At 50.3% G+C, this 17,996-nt stretch overlaps 1 protein-coding gene across 1 annotated transcript; it reads right to left on the reverse strand.

The window, feature by feature from the left end:
• Positions 1-14,571: 14,571 nt before the first annotated feature.
• On the reverse strand, positions 14,572-15,110 carry LOC123153798 (uncharacterized). Its single transcript, XM_044572736.1, has one exon. It carries the CDS (start codon positions 15,010-15,012, stop codon positions 14,572-14,574), a length of 441 nt encoding a protein of 146 aa, XP_044428671.1. The 5' UTR covers positions 15,013-15,110.
• Between the last annotated feature and the right edge of the window lie 2,886 nt (positions 15,111-17,996).

Below are 17,996 nucleotides of genomic sequence, written 5' to 3' on the forward strand. Positions count from 1 at the left end.
GTTGGCCACGCTCGCCTCGCCCCGGCTGCGGTCTCCCTCGCCAACTGTGCCGGGCCGTGCCTGCGCTGCTCCCGCGCCGCTGCTCGCCCCAGCGCGCGCCTCCCCTACTTCTTCATCGGCTTGCCCGCGCCGTCACCTGAACCGCGCCGCCTCTGCTCGTCCCGTGCCCCGCCTCTGGCCCCGCAGGCCACCGCCGCGCCGGCGGCCAACCCCGGCACCCCACCGCTCGCCGGCGACACCCACCGTGCCCTGGTTGCCTCGCCCCCCCGGACGGGCTTGACCCCGCACGGGGCGCCCGTAACCGCATCGCGGGCAACCGCACGCCCGCTATGGCCCTAGGCCACTGACCGAACGGGGCCCACCCTGAGAAAAAAAAAGAAAAAGAATTAAAAATAATAAATAAATAAAATTATTAAATTAATTAATTAATTAAAGGATTAATTAACTTAATTAATCTTGCTTAATTAACCTAATTAATTAACTAAACTAATTAATCCTGATTAGATTAGACTAAGCAGATAACTAAACCCTACTTAAAATAACAAAGTATGACAGGTGGGTCCCACTGGACCCACGCATCAGTTGACCCAGTCAACCCCTGTTGACTGGTGACGTCAGCATGACATCATGCTGATGTCATAAATCCAAATTTTGGATTAAATTAAATAATTAATTAAATTCCAGAAATTAGTAAAATCTTTAGAAAATCATATCTTTTAATCCGTAACTCGGATTAAATTATTTTCAACATGAAAGTTGCTCAGAACGGCGAGACGAATCTGGATACGCAGCCCGTTTATCCACCACACATCCCTAGCATAGCGAACACGCAACTTTCCCCCTCCGGTTCACCGGTCCGAAAACGCGAAACACCGGGGGTACTTTCCCGGATGTCATCCCCTTTCATCGGTATCACCTACTACCGCGTTAGGGCACCTCTAACGCCGTTACTTGTCATGTCATGCATCACTATGCCTATGCTTGCATTATATTTATTGTTTCTTCCCCCTCTTCTCTCGCTAGACACCGAGACCGACGCCGCTGCTACCCAGTACGACTACGGTGTTGACGACCCCTCTCTCTTGCCAGAGCAACCAGGCAAGCCCCCCCCCCCTTTGATCACCAGATATCGCCTACTCTTCTCTATACTGCTTGCATTAGAGTAGTGTAGCATGTTACTGCTTTCCGTTATTCCTATCCTGATGCATAGCCTATCCTTGCTACTACTGTTGTTACCATTACCTGCTATCCTACTGCTTAGTATAGGATGCTAGTGTTCCATCAGTGGCCCTACACTCTTGTCCGTCTGCCATGCTATACTACTGGGCCGTGATCACTTCGGGAGGTGACCACGGGCATATACAATATACTTTACACAGTTACCTTACCTGTGATACTGTTCGGAGATGGGGGCTGAAGGGGCAGGTGGATCCATCCCGGTAGAGGTGGGCCTGGGTTCCCGACGGCCCCCGACTATTACTTTGAGGCGGAGCGACAGGGCAGGTTGAGACCACCTAGGAGAGAGGTGGGCCAGGCCCTGGTCGGCGTTCGCGAATACTTAACACGCTTAACGAGATCTGGGTATTTGATCTGAGTCTGGCCATTTGGTCTATACGCACTAACCATCTACGCGGGAGTAGTTATGGGTATCCCGGCGTCGTGGTATCAGCCAAAGCCTTCGTGACGTCAGCAACGGAGCGGCGCGCGCTGGATTGGACTGGAACGCCACTAGGCTAGGTCTGCTTCCGGCCGCCCACGCAACGTGCAGGTTTGCTAAGGGCGATGGGCCCAGACCCCTGGGCGCTTAGGTTTAGACCGGCGTGCTGACCTCTCCGTTGGTCTAGGTGGGGTTGCGACGTGTTGATCTTCCGAGGCCGGGCATGACCCAGGAAAGTGTGTCCGGCCAAATGGGATCGAGCGTGTTGGGGTATGTGGTGCACCCCTGCAGGGAAGTTAATCTATTCGAATAGCCGTGATCTTCGGTAACAGGACGACTTGGAGTTGTACCTTGACCTTATGACAACTAGAACCGGATACTTAATAAAACACACCCTTCCAAGTGCCAGATACAACCGGTGATCGCTCTCTCACAGGGCGACGAGGGGAGGATCATCGGTTAGGATTATGCTATGCGATGCTACTTGGAGGTATTCAGTCTACTCTCTTCTACATGCTGCAAGACGGAGGCTGCCAGAAGCGTAGTCTTCGAAAGGATTAGCTATCCCCCTTCTTATTCTGGCTTTCTGCAGTTCAGTCCACCGATATGGCCCTTTACACATTTACCCATGCATATGTAGTGTAGCTCCTTGCTTGCGAGTACTTTGGATGAGTACTCACGGTTGCTTTCTCCCTCTTTTCCCCCTATCCCTTCTACCTGGTTGTCGCAACCAGATGTTGGAGCCCAGGAGCCAGACGCCACCTTCGACGACGACTCCTACTACACCGGAGGTGCCTACTACTACGTGATGCCCGCTGACGACAACCAGGAGTAGTTAGGAGGATCCCAGGCTGGAGGCCTGTGCCTCTTTCGATCTGTATCCCAGTTTGTGCTAGCCTTCTTAAGGCAAACTTGTTTAACTTATGTCTGTACTCAGATATTGTTGCTTCCGCTGACTCGTCTATGATCGAGCTCTTGTATTCGAGCCCTCGAGGCCCCTGGCTTGTAATATGATGCTTGTATGACTTATTTTATTTGTAGAGTTGTGTTGTGATATCTTCCCGTGAGTCCCTGATCTTGATCGTACATGTTTGCGTGTATGATTAGTGTACGATTAAATCGGGGGCGTCACAAGTTGGTATCAGAGCTGACTGCCTGTAGGAATCCCCTTTCCAACTCCTTGGCCGAAGTTGAGTCTAGTCGATGAAAACTGTTTTTCTAACATGGCTGTGCGGCCCATGGGCCCACGTCGCCATCTGGGTGGTATTAGGATCTTTTACTCCTCGATCCTTACTCTGGGACTCTGATCTCTCTTCTATTCGGGTTAAATGATTTGACTAAAATCTAACTTTAGGTTCTCGAAAATACTTCCTCCCGGAGAGCCCCATTCAGGCCAAATGATCGACTACTTCAACAGAAGATTCTGACAATACTCTCTGATGTTCTCCCGAAACCTTATGCCGTTGCTTTTGCAATTCCCTACCACCGAAATATCCCTATGGACAAGTATTTAGGCCTGTCGTGCTTACTTTTATTCCCAGTCGATCTTGTTATTATAAGATACCCCGAGAATACTTTGTGCCTACTGCCTTGCAGTTCTTTGCCACATGCATACCACTACGGATAATTACTCGCATTTATCGAGTATCCGCTCATCCCCAGATATTCATGCAGTTCACAAAATTCTTCGAAATACCATTCGGTCTTCCGAAAATCCTGAGCAACCTATTGCTCCTGAAATTCTTGCTTGCTTGCATTATGGTTAATCCCATAAGTATAGTAATCTTATTGGAAACCTTTGTCAATATCATTTCGAGTCCATTGACTCAATATGTTGTGAATGCTCGCAATCCTCACTCAGATCATAGAATTCATCCTTCCAGCTCAGATGTCATTTAAAACGTGAGCTGGTCCTCGGCCAATCAGATTGCCATCGATTGTACCCCTAAGTCTATTCAACTTGTCCGTCCTTGATCAGAGCGTTTGCTCCTGATCCCTTGATTTGAAAATCATAAATCCTTTGTTATTTAAACGTTGAATTATTCAGATGTTCTGTAAAACGATGCATTTGCATTCTTTCTTCCTCTGATTGGGTATCGATACTCACATCAACTCCATTGTGGATCACCATATCCACTGTTGGATTATTATCCGACAATGTCCTTCATAATTAATCACCTTGTGAGTTCTTTCTCCGATACATAATGCCTTTGGTAATTTGTATCCTCTCCTTTTGCCAACCATGCTCTGCTTTCGAGCTGGTAATATTTACTCTCAAAGCTTGCGGTATATGTTTCCACGATACCCTGACGGGTTGAACCTATGCCTTCCTTAATTTGTGTGACCTCGAAAGTTATGCGGGTTATACCCTGCTGATGCTTCATCAGATAACTTTTCAGCACTACAACTTCGAAAAGGGGAGGTAAATGTAAGGTTATGCATTGAAGAAGTGGGAGTCGACCTTGAGCTTTGTGTTCATGCCCATGGACGCGATGTAGATCTTATCATTAAAGCTTCTCTTAAATTAATTACTCCCTTGGTACAAGTTCAGCTTATATCTGGGATCTGGCCTTTGGCAATCGTGGTTCCGACCATGATCTCCTTTAAATACCATTTCTCGTGCAAGTTTAAGCACCTGTCTTCTATAGAGCAATACCCCAGTCCAACCTCTACTTTGATCCGTCGTCGAGTATTACCCCCTGGTATCTCGAGGATACCACGGGATACATAACTTCTTATGAGTTCTTCATCAACTAATATTCTTGCCGATTCCATTTTTCCAACGGGTTCTCAGTTGTTAGAACCCCTCAATGACACCGACAACTGAATTGAGTCCGCACTACGATTCAACAACTCTTGGTAACCATCATTACTTACGAGTCTGAACTCGATCACGTCATTCCGAGCCTACTCGGCTATATCATTATCGTGCCAAATTTTAACTGTGCTACCTGGTCCTTTTTTCTGGAGCACAATTTCGACGATGGGCTAAGCCTACGTTGATCTTTCTTGTCTTATTGTTTCACCTCAAACAACAAACTTGATTTCAAGTTTGTGTCACACCCATGGTTCCAATAACCTTTCGCTTCATCATTCGTTTGACTTGATGTCATCGCCGACCGATTACATCTCCATGAAACCTCTTGACAGAAATTGTCATGATCATCATCAACATTTCGAGCTCCTCAAGGATATCAATTGAATTCCTGATGAGAAATACCATCCTTGCCCTCGATGATTTGTGTTATCATCGACCACTCGATTGCCTTCCGTTCAACACAAACTTGTTCGTGTTTTGTGTTATACCTTGAGATCCTTGCTATCCAGCATTTGTTCTCCTTTACCTTGGAGTATTACCATCTTTCATGTCAAGAATGTTGTGAGAATTTCACCACCTCTTAAGAATTCTTGGTATCGTGATACTTCTCACCATCACCATTCTTTCTTGGTCCTCGTGTTGATTCCAACCGGGATTCCAACAAGTGAACGGTACTGCGTGGATTTTGTACTTCTAACAACCCTATTGCTTTGAAGTTGATGGTCGATAGTTCGTTCTTAGACTATTGGTTGTTGAACCACCATTTTAACGTTGATCATGCTACCTAAGCCCATATCTCGCGTGCACCTTTCAACCAAAGTTTAATTGTGTATGTTTTCCTCAAGCATACATCAATATATCATTTGATCCGACAAATGTTATCTCCTTGTTCTCATAATGGTGGGAATCCGTCTTTTGGAAATCTCGAGGAATTGCCGCTGAGTCCATCAGCCACCCCCTCTTCCTCTTATTGGTTTAAGGATGAACTCACTTCCATAGTTCATGTCCCGAGAATCTTACAATGTCATCTCGTCAATTTGTGTCGCACCTTTTCTCAGGCATTCCGAGTCTGAGGTTTCCTAACACTGATCAGATCTGAATCTCGGTCAGATCTGATGGTTGGAACATATTCCTAGGAGTTATAACACTGGTCTTTTATATGACCCGGTAAGGTGATGTCATGCCTAGCACACTTGGCGGTAGGCCCTATTGATATAACTTCCCTTTTAGCAAGGTTAACCATTCTGCCATGACGAAATTGTAAAACTTATTCTATAAGTTGTTTTCGGTGGATCCTTTGTATCCAAAGTCTGATCTTCACCTGGAGACCATGCCAATGCTATCTCGAAGCATGTCTATGGTACTCCGATTTTCCACAAGAGCATTTGAAGCCCAATGCTAAATTTTTCCTGCTCAATTATCCAAACACCGTTGTATGAGTAATGTCATGAAATTCCTCTCCCATTACCTAAATGGTTTTCTACTTTCTATCCTGTCATGGATATCATGCACTGCTTGTCCTTGGGAAGGTTATACCCCTGAAATATGTGTTTAAACACATTATCCTTTCCATTGTTGTTTAATCCGATGATCACATTTTCCTTTCCATTGGGCTGTTTAACCTTTCTTGTGATCTATATGATCTAAGCAGTAATATTCTCCTACTTACGTAAACCCCTCGGTGTACAGTTCTATCAGCAAGACCCTGTTACTATTGTTGATGACATTCCGGTAGCCACCGATGGACGAGAACTTTGCCTATTGGTCCGCCTCGTTCAACGAGCAGGAAAAAGGTTCCCTTCGTCCCTCGCCCTTGGTACCAACGATGTTGCCAACATAACTGACAGGCTAAGCTCTGACATGCCTTGCTTACACGATCGTGCAAGACGTTACCGCCCTTCCTACTTTTAACCCACATGGTGGGCCCATAACCCACCAGTCCCACAGGATCGAAACCTGACTCTCCTTGTTTTCAAAGTTGTCCCTCGCGCGTGGCTTTGTATGCAATTCATAAGCCATGTTCCTAGCTAGTGATCTATTCTGGTAATACTTATTCATGTTACTCTGAACCCCTTTCACACTCTGTTTCAGGCAATGAACGATTGCCTATCCGCTTGAAACTTCTTATTGCACCGTCTTACTTTGCTCTCGATGTGTTTCATTTGTTCAACTCGAGAGATAATCATATGTTCATTCTTGGGATACCCCTAGATGATTCTCCCTTATAACATCCTATCCTGGTAGGGCTGCCCCTTACCTATTCGTAAGTACGATGGAGTTCCCCGAAGAAAGGACGACAACTTCATCATGATGCATTGGAATAAAGAATTGAAGACATCAACGGAAGGGATTAACTTCTTCGAGAAGATCCGTTAACATATCGTAACCAGAACTTTCCCCTTACTCCCCTCTTAAATCTCGGGACGAGATTTCTTGTAGTGGAGGAGAATTGTGACGCCCGGATAATTAAGCTACAGTGAACCTCCGCTAATGATGCCACGTCACCTCAGTTACTGCTGCTAATCCCTCGTTAGTTCAAAAACCGGTTCAAAATTCAAATTCCAAATATGGCATACAATAAAAGTTTTCAAACATCGAAACAAAAATGTTCGGGGTGAACCAATTATTGCATAGATAATTTTGGTGGAGAAACCAAACCTTGATAAAATGTTTAAGGGCTCTAAAATAATTAAAACAGTAGTGAAAACAATTAAACAAATGCCTATTGAATTTTATAAAAATATTAAAACTATTTTATTATGGGTCAAGATTTAATCTAACAGTAGATTGTTTATAAATACAAATTTAGGTACTAGTTATAATTTTTATAAATCTAAAAATAAAAGAAACTAGAAATAAAACAATACAAGAAAATAAATAAAAGAAAAGATAGAAACAGAAAACAAAATAAAAAAAAGGAGAACAACCCCCCCTCCCTCGCTGGGCTTCGGCCCAGCCGGCCACCCCACCAGGCCGGCCCACCTCCCCTCCTACTAACCCCACCCGACCGAAACCCTAACTCCCCTCCCGCACGATCCCCACCCCACTCTCTCGTCCCTCTCGCCCCCGATCTGGATCGGGGCTCAACCCCGACCGCGCCTCGCCGAAGTCGCCGTTGCCGCCCGTGGATTCCGCGGCCCGCTGCCCGCTGCCAAGCTTCGTCGCCGGATCCGTGGCCTCCTCGTCTCCTCCTCACGCTGCCTCGACCACGCCTCCTCGCCGGACGCCATCGCCGTTGTCATCTCCAACGACGCCGCCGTCCCCGTCCTCCTCCCCGCGCCCACTGCCCGTGCCCTACTCCTCCTCTGTGAGCCCCCCTCCCTCCTATCTCTGCCGTGGTCGCGCCCTCTCCCCTCACGCCCGCGCGTTGCGCCCACCAGCCGGCCCCCGTCCTCCGCGCGCGCCCACCCTCGCCGTTTCCGCCGTCGCCGCATCGGCCATGGCCTCGTCCGCCGCTCACGCACGCACGCGCCCGCGCACGCCTGCACCACTCCGCATCGCCCCGCTCACCGCTGCGTGCCCAGCCACGCACGCCTCGCTGCCGCTGCCGCCAGTGTTGGCCACGCTCGCCTCGCCCCGGCTGCGGTCTCCCTCGCCAACCGTGCCGGGCCGTGCCTGCGCTGCTCCCGCGCCGCTGCTCGCCCCGGCGCGTGCCTCCCCTACTTCTTCATCGGCTTGCCCGCGCCGTCACCTGAACCGCGCCGCCTCTGCTCGTCCCGTGCCCCGCCTCTGGCCCCGCAGGCCACCGCCGCGCCGGCGGCCAACCCCGGCACCCCACCGCTCGCCGGCGACACCCACCGTGCCCTGGTTGCCTCGCCCCCCCGGACGGGCTTGACCCCGCACGGGGCGCCCGTAACCGCATCGCGGGCAACCGCACGCCCGCTATGGCCCTAGGCCACTGACCGAACGGGGCCCACCCTGAGAAAAAAAAAGAAAAAGAATTAAAAACAATAAATAAATAAAATTATTAAATTAATTAATTAATTAAAGGATTAATTAACTTAATTAATCTTGCTTAATTAACCTAATTAATTAACTAAACTAATTAATCCTGATTAGATTAGACTAAACAGATAACTAAACCCTACTTAAAATAACAAAGTATGACAGGTGGGTCCCACTGGACCCACGCATTAGTTGACCCAGTCAACCCCTGTTGACTGGTGACGTCAGCATGACATCATGCTGATGTCATAAATCCAAATTTTGGATTAAATTAAATAATTAATTAAATTCCAGAAATTAGTAAAATCTTTAGAAAATCATATCTTTTAATCCGTAACTCGGATTAAATTATTTTCAACATGAAAGTTGCTCAGAACGGCGAGACGAATCCGGATACGCAGCCCGTTTATCCACCACACATCCCTAGCATAGCGAACACGCAACTTTCCCCCTCCGGTTCACCGGTCCGAAAACGCGAAACACCGGGGGTACTTTCCCGGATGTCATCCCCTTTCATCGGTATCACCTACTACCGCGTTAGGGCACCTCTAACGCCGTTACTTGTCATGTCATGCATCACTATGCCTATGCTTGCATTATATTTATTGTTTCTTCCCCCTCTTCTCTCGCTAGACACCGAGACCGACGCCGCTGCTACCCAGTACGACTACGGTGTTGACGACCCCTCTCTCTTGCCAGAGCAACCAGGCAAGCCCCCCCCTTTGATCACCAGATATCGCCTACTCTTCTCTATACTGCTTGCATTAGAGTAGTGTAGCATGTTACTGCTTTCAGTTATTCCTATCCTGATGCATAGCCTATCCTTGCTACTACTGTTGTTACCATTACCTGCTATCCTACTGCTTAGTATAGGATGCTAGTGTTCCATCAGTGGCCCTACACTCTTGTCCGTCTGCCATGCTATACTACTGGGCCGTGATCACTTCGGGAGGTGACCACGGGCATATACAATATACTTTACACAGTTACCTTACCTGTGATACTGTTCGGAGATGGGGGCTAAAGGGGCAGGTGGCTCCATCCCGATAGAGGTGGGCCTGGGTTCCCGACGGCCCCCGACTGTTACTTTGAGGCGGAGCGACAGGGCAGGTTGAGACCACCTAGGAGAGAGGTGGGCCTGGCCCTGGTCGGCGTTCGCGGATACTTAACACGCTTAACGAGATCTGGGTATTTGATCTGAGTCTGGCCATTTGGTCTATACGCACTAACCATCTACGCGGGAGTAGTTATGGGTATCCCGGCGTCGTGGTATCAGCCGAAGCCTTCGTGACGTCAGCAACGGAGCGGCGCGCGCCGGATTGGACTGGAACGCCACTAGGCTAGGTCTGCTTCCGGCCGCCCACGCAACATGCAGGTGTGCTAAGGGCAATGGGCCCAGACCCCTGGGCGCTTAGGTTTAGACCGGCGTGCTGACCTCTCTATTGGTCTAGGTGGGGCTGCGACGTGTTGATCTTCCGAGGCCGGGCATGACCCAGGAAAGTGTGTCCGGCCAAATGGGATCGAGCGTGTTGGGGTATGTGGTGCACCCCTGCAGGGAAGTTAATCTATTCGAATAGCCGTGATCTTCGGTAACAGGACGACTTGGAGTTGTACCTTGACCTTATGACAACTAGAACCGGATACTTAATAAAACACACCCTTCCAAGTGCCAGATACAACCGGTGATCGCTCTCTCACAGGGCGACGAGGGGAGGATCATCGGTTAGGATTATGCTATGCGATGCTACTTGGAGGTATTCAGTCTACTCTCTTCTACATGCTGCAAGACGGAGGCTGCCAGAAGCGTAGTCTTCGAAAGGATTAGCTATCCCCCTTCTTATTCTGGCTTTCTGCAGTTCAGTCCACCGATATGGCCCTTTACACATTTACCCATGCATATGTAGTGTAGCTCCTTGCTTGCGAGTACTTTGGATGAGTACTCACGGTTGCTTTCTCCCTCTTTTCCCCCTATCCCTTCTACCTGGTTGTCGCAACCAGATGTTGGAGCCCAGGAGCCAGACGCCACCTTCGACGACGACTCCTACTACACCGGAGGTGCCTACTACTACGTGATGCCCGCTGACGACGACCAGGAGTAGCTAGGAGGATCCCAGGCTGGAGGCCTGCGCCTCTTTCGATCTGTATCCCAGTTTGTGCTAGCCTTCTTAAGGCAAACTTGTTTAACTTATGTCTGTACTCAGATATTGTTGCTTCCGCTGACTCGTCTATGATCGAGCTCTTGTATTCGAGCCCTCGAGGCCCCTGGCTTGTAATATGATGCTTGTATGACTTTATTTTACCATTAGAGTTGTGTTGTGATATCTTCCCGTGAGTCCCTGATCTTGATCGTACATGTTTGCGTGTATGATTAGTGTACGATTAAATCGGGGGCGTCACAAACAGGTTATCAGTTATGAGCCTCCCAGGCACAAAGGCACTTTGTTCCTCGGAAACCATTACGGGGAGAATAATCTTAAGTCTGTTTGCAAGCACCTTAGCCGCCACCTTATACAGGACATTGCAAAGACTAATGGGATGAAACTGGGTTAGCAGCTCCGGAGAAGAAACCTTAGTGATCATGACCAGAACGGTGTCATTGAAAGATTCCGGCGTAGCACCACCGGCAAGAAAATCGCGAACAGCCGCGCAAACATCCGTCTTCAGGAGAGACCAGTGTCTCTGGTAAAATAAAGCGGGCAGGCCGTCCGGCCCCGGGGCTTTCGTTGCACCCATCTGGAACAAAGCTCCTTCAATCTCCTCATCCGAAGTAGCCGCAGTGAGATCGTTATTCATGTCACTAGTAACCACCTCGTCCATAAGATCAAGGACCCTTTCCGCCCCGGCTGAGCCTTCCGAGGTGAAGAGGTTGGCATAAAAAGTTGCTGCCATGGCCCTCATATCCTCGTCAGAGGTGCACCGGCTTCCATCATCACGTTTTAGTGTGCACACCGTGTTTTTCCGCCTCCGATGACTGGCTCTGTTATAAAAATATCGTGTATTCTGATCCCCCTCCTTTCACCAGCCAACACGAGATCTCTGTTTGTACATGATCTCTTCCCACTCATACAGCTCGCGAAGCTGGCTCTCCAGGTCCCGGACCTCCAGTGAGATACCGGAAACCAGCGCGCGTTGTCTAGCATGTTCAAGGTCAATCTTGAGCTTTTTAATTTGCCGTCGCACCGAGCCAAAAACGGTTCTGCCCCAATGCTGCATATCAGCGGTCACGGCCTTTAGCTTTTCGCATATGCTCACCGCCCCTAGCCCGTTCGCCGCTACTTGATTCCAAGCCTCAATGATCATTGGATTGTAGCCTTCATGCTTGGTCCACATCTCTTCAAAGATAAATCTTCATGGCCCATTCTGTCCGGCATCGGGAGCCGTCTCCCTAGCCTTAGCAACAATGGCGTTGTGATCAGACTCCTCGGTGATGACGTGGTCAACCGTAGTGTGAGGGTACATGGCAAGAAACCCATCATTGCACACTGCCCTATCCAGGTGGACTTGAATATTCTCAGCACCCTCTCTTCTGTTATCCCATGTAAACGGGTACCCCAAGAATCCCATGTCAGCCAGACCACAATCAGCCAAACACTCCCTAAAAGCATCCATTTGAGCAAAACTTCTCATATTACCACCATGTTGCTCGGTCTAGAGAAGGGCCTCGTTGAAGTCTCCAAGAACGATCCATGGCTGATCATCCTATCTTCTAAGGAACCGGAGTGCCTCCCATGATTTGGACCTGAGCTCAGTTCTAGGTTCGCTGTAAAATCCAGTGATTCTAAAGGCTTTTCCTTCAAAGATAACCGCAGCACCAATGAAATATTGGCACCACGGCCGAATGGACACTTGCACGTTGTCTCTCCACCACAGAGCCGTTCCACCACTTTTCCCCTTACAATCAACAGCCACCCCCTCTTTAAACCCTAAACTCCACTTTAGCTTCTCCATAGCCCTGGCCTTCTTCTTCGTCTCGCTCAGGAACACCACCGCTGGGTTGTGGGACCGTATCAGATATCTGAGTTCGCCAACTGTCGAGTACAACCCCAGTCCTCGACAGTTCCAGGCAAGGAGATTCATCGCTCCCGGCGGGCCCGGCTGTCCGGGTCCGCCGATCCATCATCCTTCTCAACAATGCGATCAAACACTGAAGATGTCTTGCGTCTCGTATCACGAATGAACACATCAGCACCTCCGTGCTTGTCATTGCCGCTCTTCGCAACCCACATTTGCTTAGTCCTTCTTTTTCTACTATCAGCCTCCAGCCTCGAGTACCATGAACTGCCATGCATGGCATCAGACTCCATTCGAGGTTTCCTGACGTAGTATCCCTTGCGTCGCTGCCTCTCCTCATGCATATCGGATCTTCCATGCATAGCGGGTTCACCCAATCTGTCTTCATCATACGCTCAGTAGCCCGGATGCCTGTCCCCATAGTTGTCGTATCCCTTGCCATAAAGATGGCCTTTTCCTCTCCTGTCATAAGCCTCGTCCCGACCAGCTTCTCTATAACGATGGATGTTCTGCTCAATCATCTTCTCCCGCAGATCTCTCTCTTTTTTATGCTCAAGGTCTTGCCTCAAATCACCCTGCTGCGGGTACATCTGTCTTTCCTCCCCCGATCTTCGGCCAACATCTCGATCCCCCTCCTGTCTATAGCGTCCACCAGTGCAGACTGCTGCAGAAGAGGTAAAGTCAGAGGACACGTTCCTCTTGGTAGGGAGATCCCTTATACGTGGGTAGTCAGTCCTAGCACCAGGGCCCCCCGTTCCTTGCGAGCTCACAAAGCTGTTGCTGCTGCTAGCCACTCCACTTGTCGATCCATCCTTCCCATAATTGGTTTTCCCCAGCGATGTGCATAGCCACTCACCCAGTGAACATAAGTATCATCAGGTGGATTACACACCCCTCCCACATGTACAAGTCGTCCACAGCCAAAGCAGAACTGAGGAATCTTCTCATAGTGAAAATCATACCATGTCCCTTCCGTATCTTCCTTGGATTTCTTCAAGTTGAAACAGCGGATTAAGGGGTCGAAAACTGAAATTGTCGGCCTAACACGAAGGTTCTGACCTCGTGCAATACCATCATTGTCAACGTCCACTTTCACCGCAGATCCAAGCCAATTGCCCAAAGCTCTCCCAAAATTTTCAGTCCTTTTGTCAGGTGGTAAATCACCATCTCCGATGGCGGCACACCACCTTCGTAGTCTTTCATTATCAAAACAGAGAAATCAAACTACCAAGGTCCATTGTGAAGCACATGTCTCCAATCTCCCTCTGAACCAAAGTGTACAACAAATATATTGGATCCCATGTCTCTGAATTTCGCCTCCTTGTGTAAACCCCAAGCCCGGGGCATGGTTCTCTCCAGCACCGATTTCTTCAGAGGTTTCAAAGAGCATACCTTGCCAACGGCCGACCATCTTGACGCCTTGGGAAGAGATTAGTCTGTCTCTTCAAAAACCAGCCCGTCGGCTTCCTTGTCTAGGAGAACCATCTCACCCATCCTTGCTGAAAGACTTGCTGCCAGGTATTGGGTCTTGCACTCAGCCTGAGACTTGGATTCTCCCCGGCTTGCAGAATCCCCGATCTTCTCCGTCGGAGTAGCAGCCGCTACCGCCGTCGTCGAAACCGGGGCCGCCTGTTTCCCCATGGCGGCGGTTGCCCTTCCACTCGCCCTCTCCGCCATAGCTCCGCCCCTGGCAGAGGACAGCGTCGCTGACCAACGTCTAGGGCTGCGCTGTCGCAGACCCAGCCGCCGTCAGACTCTCTCCACCCCCAACAGAAAACCCTAACCCTAGCGCCGGAGCACGATCGCCTAGCGGTCGCCCCCAACCGCCTTAGCGCTTTCTCTGTGGTGGACCCACGCAACAGTTTCCTAGCAGTACTGTAATCCCCACGTACATTGTTGGATACGTGCAGGCAGACGGAGGAATAGGATGGCGACAGCAGATGATTCCACCCGCCACCAACCCAATTTAAAGGGTAAACTTCCTTCACAGTTCATCATCCAAAAGAATAGCAAGCCTTTTCCCGATCAAACCAAACCTTCGTCTTGCATTGAGAACCGACGTAATATTAAAATTGATTGATTCATTCCTATATGTATACATGCATCATGGTACTGGTTCGCTGCTGTTGCTACTACCTCGCTACGATTCAATATCACTTTTACAGAGTTGATTCAATCTCACTTGGAGAAGAAGAAAAGTCAGAGAGACTAAAGCTACAGAAGCAGCAAAGGACTTCAGTCTTGAGGCGATGGCGATGGCGACGGCTCGGGAGGCCGGCACCGGCGAGGGAGGCAGGCGGGAGTTGAAGTTTCGGTTCCGGAAGGTGGCGTCCTCCCCGTCCGCACCATCGCTGTCACCGCTGCTGCCGTCGTCGAAGTTGAGCGCGTAGCTCAGCGGGTCGTACCTGAACTCGCCCGCGGCCGCCACCCGTCGCCTCCACCTCGTCCTGCCCCCGCTGTGCGGTCTTTCTCCCTCGTTGCCCGGCGACGACGGCGAGCCGAAGCAGCCGCAGACGGTTGTCCGCAGCTTGTGGCGCAGCGACGGCGGCGAGTAGGGCGAAGTGGACTCCACAGCGTCCATGGAGTCTGCCTCTGCCTTGGTGCGTGTGTGCTTCAACTGGTAGAAGCTAGAGATGGACGTGGGTTGTGTCAGAGACTCAGAGTTCTGGAGTGTGTGACAGTTTGCTCAGCTGTTGGAGAAGGAAGGCGGAGGTGGGCGGGACTAAATAGGAAGAGTGAAAAAAAGACAGATAAGGACAGGCGCCGGCGACGGCGTGAAGGGCAAGAGACGCGGGGAAGCTATCGCCGTGGCGCACGCGTGCGGTTAGACGTGAGGGTGTTCTCGGGATTTTGCGGGATTCGGGGCTCCAGAGCCGTTGGGGCGGGAGGGAGGAGGGAGGAGGGCGATGGCAATGGTCGGTCTTTGTGCAAGCTGTCACAGTGCATGCCCAGAGAGAGACAGCTGACCAGCTGACTGGTAACAGTGGTAGCTTAGCTGCAAGTGCAGCTCAGACCTTCGTTCAGTGCACTTCTGGCTTTGATTGTCTTTTTGTTTACCATGATTGGCCGTTGTTGTCGTTCAAGTGTCAAACAGCTGGTAGTACTCTTTTTTCCCCTCAAAGAAGAAACAGTTGGCACTTTTGTTCTCTTTTGGAATTGGAGATCAACATCTGATGCTCACGGGGACGTACCCTATTCCTCCTCTAGTCACGTACTACGTTCGCATCATCATACAGAAAAGAGCATGATAAAAAAGCATTGACACGGCCGAATCGATGAATGTGAACGTCGACCGAATATAGGATGCCAAACCTCCCGGCCGGGTGAAAGGTTTCGTTCGTACGGCCCGCGCTGACACACGGACGGACGGACAGGATCGATGCGAGAATCAATCCACGTCTGCCTTTCATTCCCGCGATGGCGATGGCGACGGCGAGTCTGCTCGAGTGAGCTTCGCGCTCGGTCAAAAACGTTCACCTTGCAGAGGCAGAAATCACGTATTTGACCCGAGGGCGAGATCAAATCACAAACTGACCTGCTTTTAAGAAAAAATCATTCTGCTGACCCTTTCATGTGGCACCCGACAGCTAGACGTCGCACATTACTATGCAGTGCCCTTCCCTTGGGCGTCACACCTCCTGCCAGCGTGGCAGCCTTGGTCCAGTTGCGGCCCCACAGACAGCACTGCAGCGCCTAAGGCCTAGGCGCCACACTCGTAATGTGCGCCACCCGTCTCTTAGGCGTTGCACAGTCTGTGTTCCACTTAGGCTGGCCCCACCCTCTCTCCCCTCCCACCCCACCCGGCCCACACACCCCCACCCCCCTCCTTTAGTTCCGGTTGGTGCCACCAACCGAGACCAAAGGCCGCCGCTTCCCGCCCTTTGGGCTGCTGAAAAGAGGCCTTTGGTCTCGGTTGATGGCAACAACCGGGACTAAAGGGGGGCATTGGTCACGGTTTGTGCCACGAACCGTGACCAATGCTCCGTCTATATAAGCCACACTTGTGAAAATTTTGGTTCAGTTTCTTCGATCCTGCCCCGACGACGCCGCCAGGCTGCCCGTGCTCGCCGTCGCCGCCCCGAGGTCGCCGTCGCCGTCACCGCCCGCTCCTCGTCGCCGCCGCCGCCCGCTCCTCGAGCCCGTGCCTCCCCCGAGCCCTTACCGCCCTCGAGCCCGCGCCGCCCCGGAGCTCGCTGTCGTCCCCGAGCCCTCCTCCCCGAGCTCATGCCGCCCCTCGAGCTCGCCGTCGTCCCCAAGCTCGCGCCGCCCCCGATCTCGCCGTCGTCCCCAAGCCCTCCTCCCAGAACCCGTGCCACCCTCGCCGCCCTCCTCCCCGAGCCATCTGCCGCCCTCGCTGACGCCGTCGCCGCCGCCCTCGCCGACGCCCTCGCCAGTCAACCTCGCTGCTGTGAGCCGCCGCCACCTGTTTATCATTTTTTTCATTTTTTGTACGTATACATAATGTATATATGTATGTGGCTATATGTATGTATAGATGTTCATATATGTGTATTTTTTTTCAGAGCATTTTTTGTTCATATATGTATTTTTTTGTTTATGTGTATTTTTTTTTGTTCATAGCATTTTTTTGTTCATATTTTTTTCATAGCATTATTTCCATGTATATATGTATGTGGCTATGTATGGATAGCATTTTTTTCCATCTATGCATGTCATTGTCGATATACCCCCTCCCCGTTAATTAACTTTGACAGGAGGGGGGGTCGATATAACCCTCCCCGATAACTTCGACATGAGGGGGGGTCGATATACCCCCTCCCTGATAACTTCGACATGAGGGGGAGGGGGGGGTCGAGAACTAGTTTAGGGGGTCGAGGGTTGAGAACTAGTTTAGGGGGTCGAGGGTTGAGAACTAGTTTAGGGGGTCGAGGGAAGAAGGGGAAGAAGAGGGAGAAGAAGAGGGAGAAGAAGAGGAGAGGAAGAAGAGGAAGTCTTCTCCTCTATTCTTTCGTCTCTTCTTTATTCTTCTTCTTCCTATATGTATTAGTTTTTTTATTTAGGTTGTTAATTAGTATATATTAATTTTGTTCATATATGTATGGATGCATGTGTTGGGGAACGTAGTAATTTCAAAATTTTCCTACGCACACGCAAGATCATGGTGATGCATAGCAACGAGAGGGGAGAGTGTGATCTACATACCCTTGTAGATCGACAACGGAAGCGTTTGGTTGATGTAGTCGTACGTCTCCACGGCCCGACCGATCAAGCACCGAAACTACGGCACCTCCGAGTTCTAGCACACGTTCAGCTCGATGACGATCCCCGGACTCCGATCCAGCAAAGTGTCGGGGAAGAGTTCCGTCAGCACGACGGCGTGGTGATGATCTTGATGCACTACCGTCGCAGGGCTTCGCCTAAGCACCGCTACAATATTATCGAGGACTATGGTGGAAGGGGGCACCGCACACGGCTAAGAATATGATCACGTGGATCAACTTGTGTGTCAAGGGGTGCCCCTTGCCCCCGTATATAAAGGATCAAGGGGAGGAGGCCGGCCGGCCACTATGGCGTGCCAAGGAGGAGTCCTCCTCCTAGTAGGAG

This window comes from Triticum aestivum, chromosome 7A (assembly GCF_018294505.1).
Source record: "Triticum aestivum cultivar Chinese Spring chromosome 7A, IWGSC CS RefSeq v2.1, whole genome shotgun sequence".
In the NCBI taxonomy this organism is placed as follows: Eukaryota; Viridiplantae; Streptophyta; class Magnoliopsida; order Poales; family Poaceae; genus Triticum; species Triticum aestivum.

Excerpts from the sequence above, each read along its gene's own strand:
- LOC123153798 (XM_044572736.1), bottom strand. The coding sequence starts at position 15,012 with ATGGACGCTGTGGAGTCCACTTCGCCCTACTCGCCGCCGTCGCTGCGC.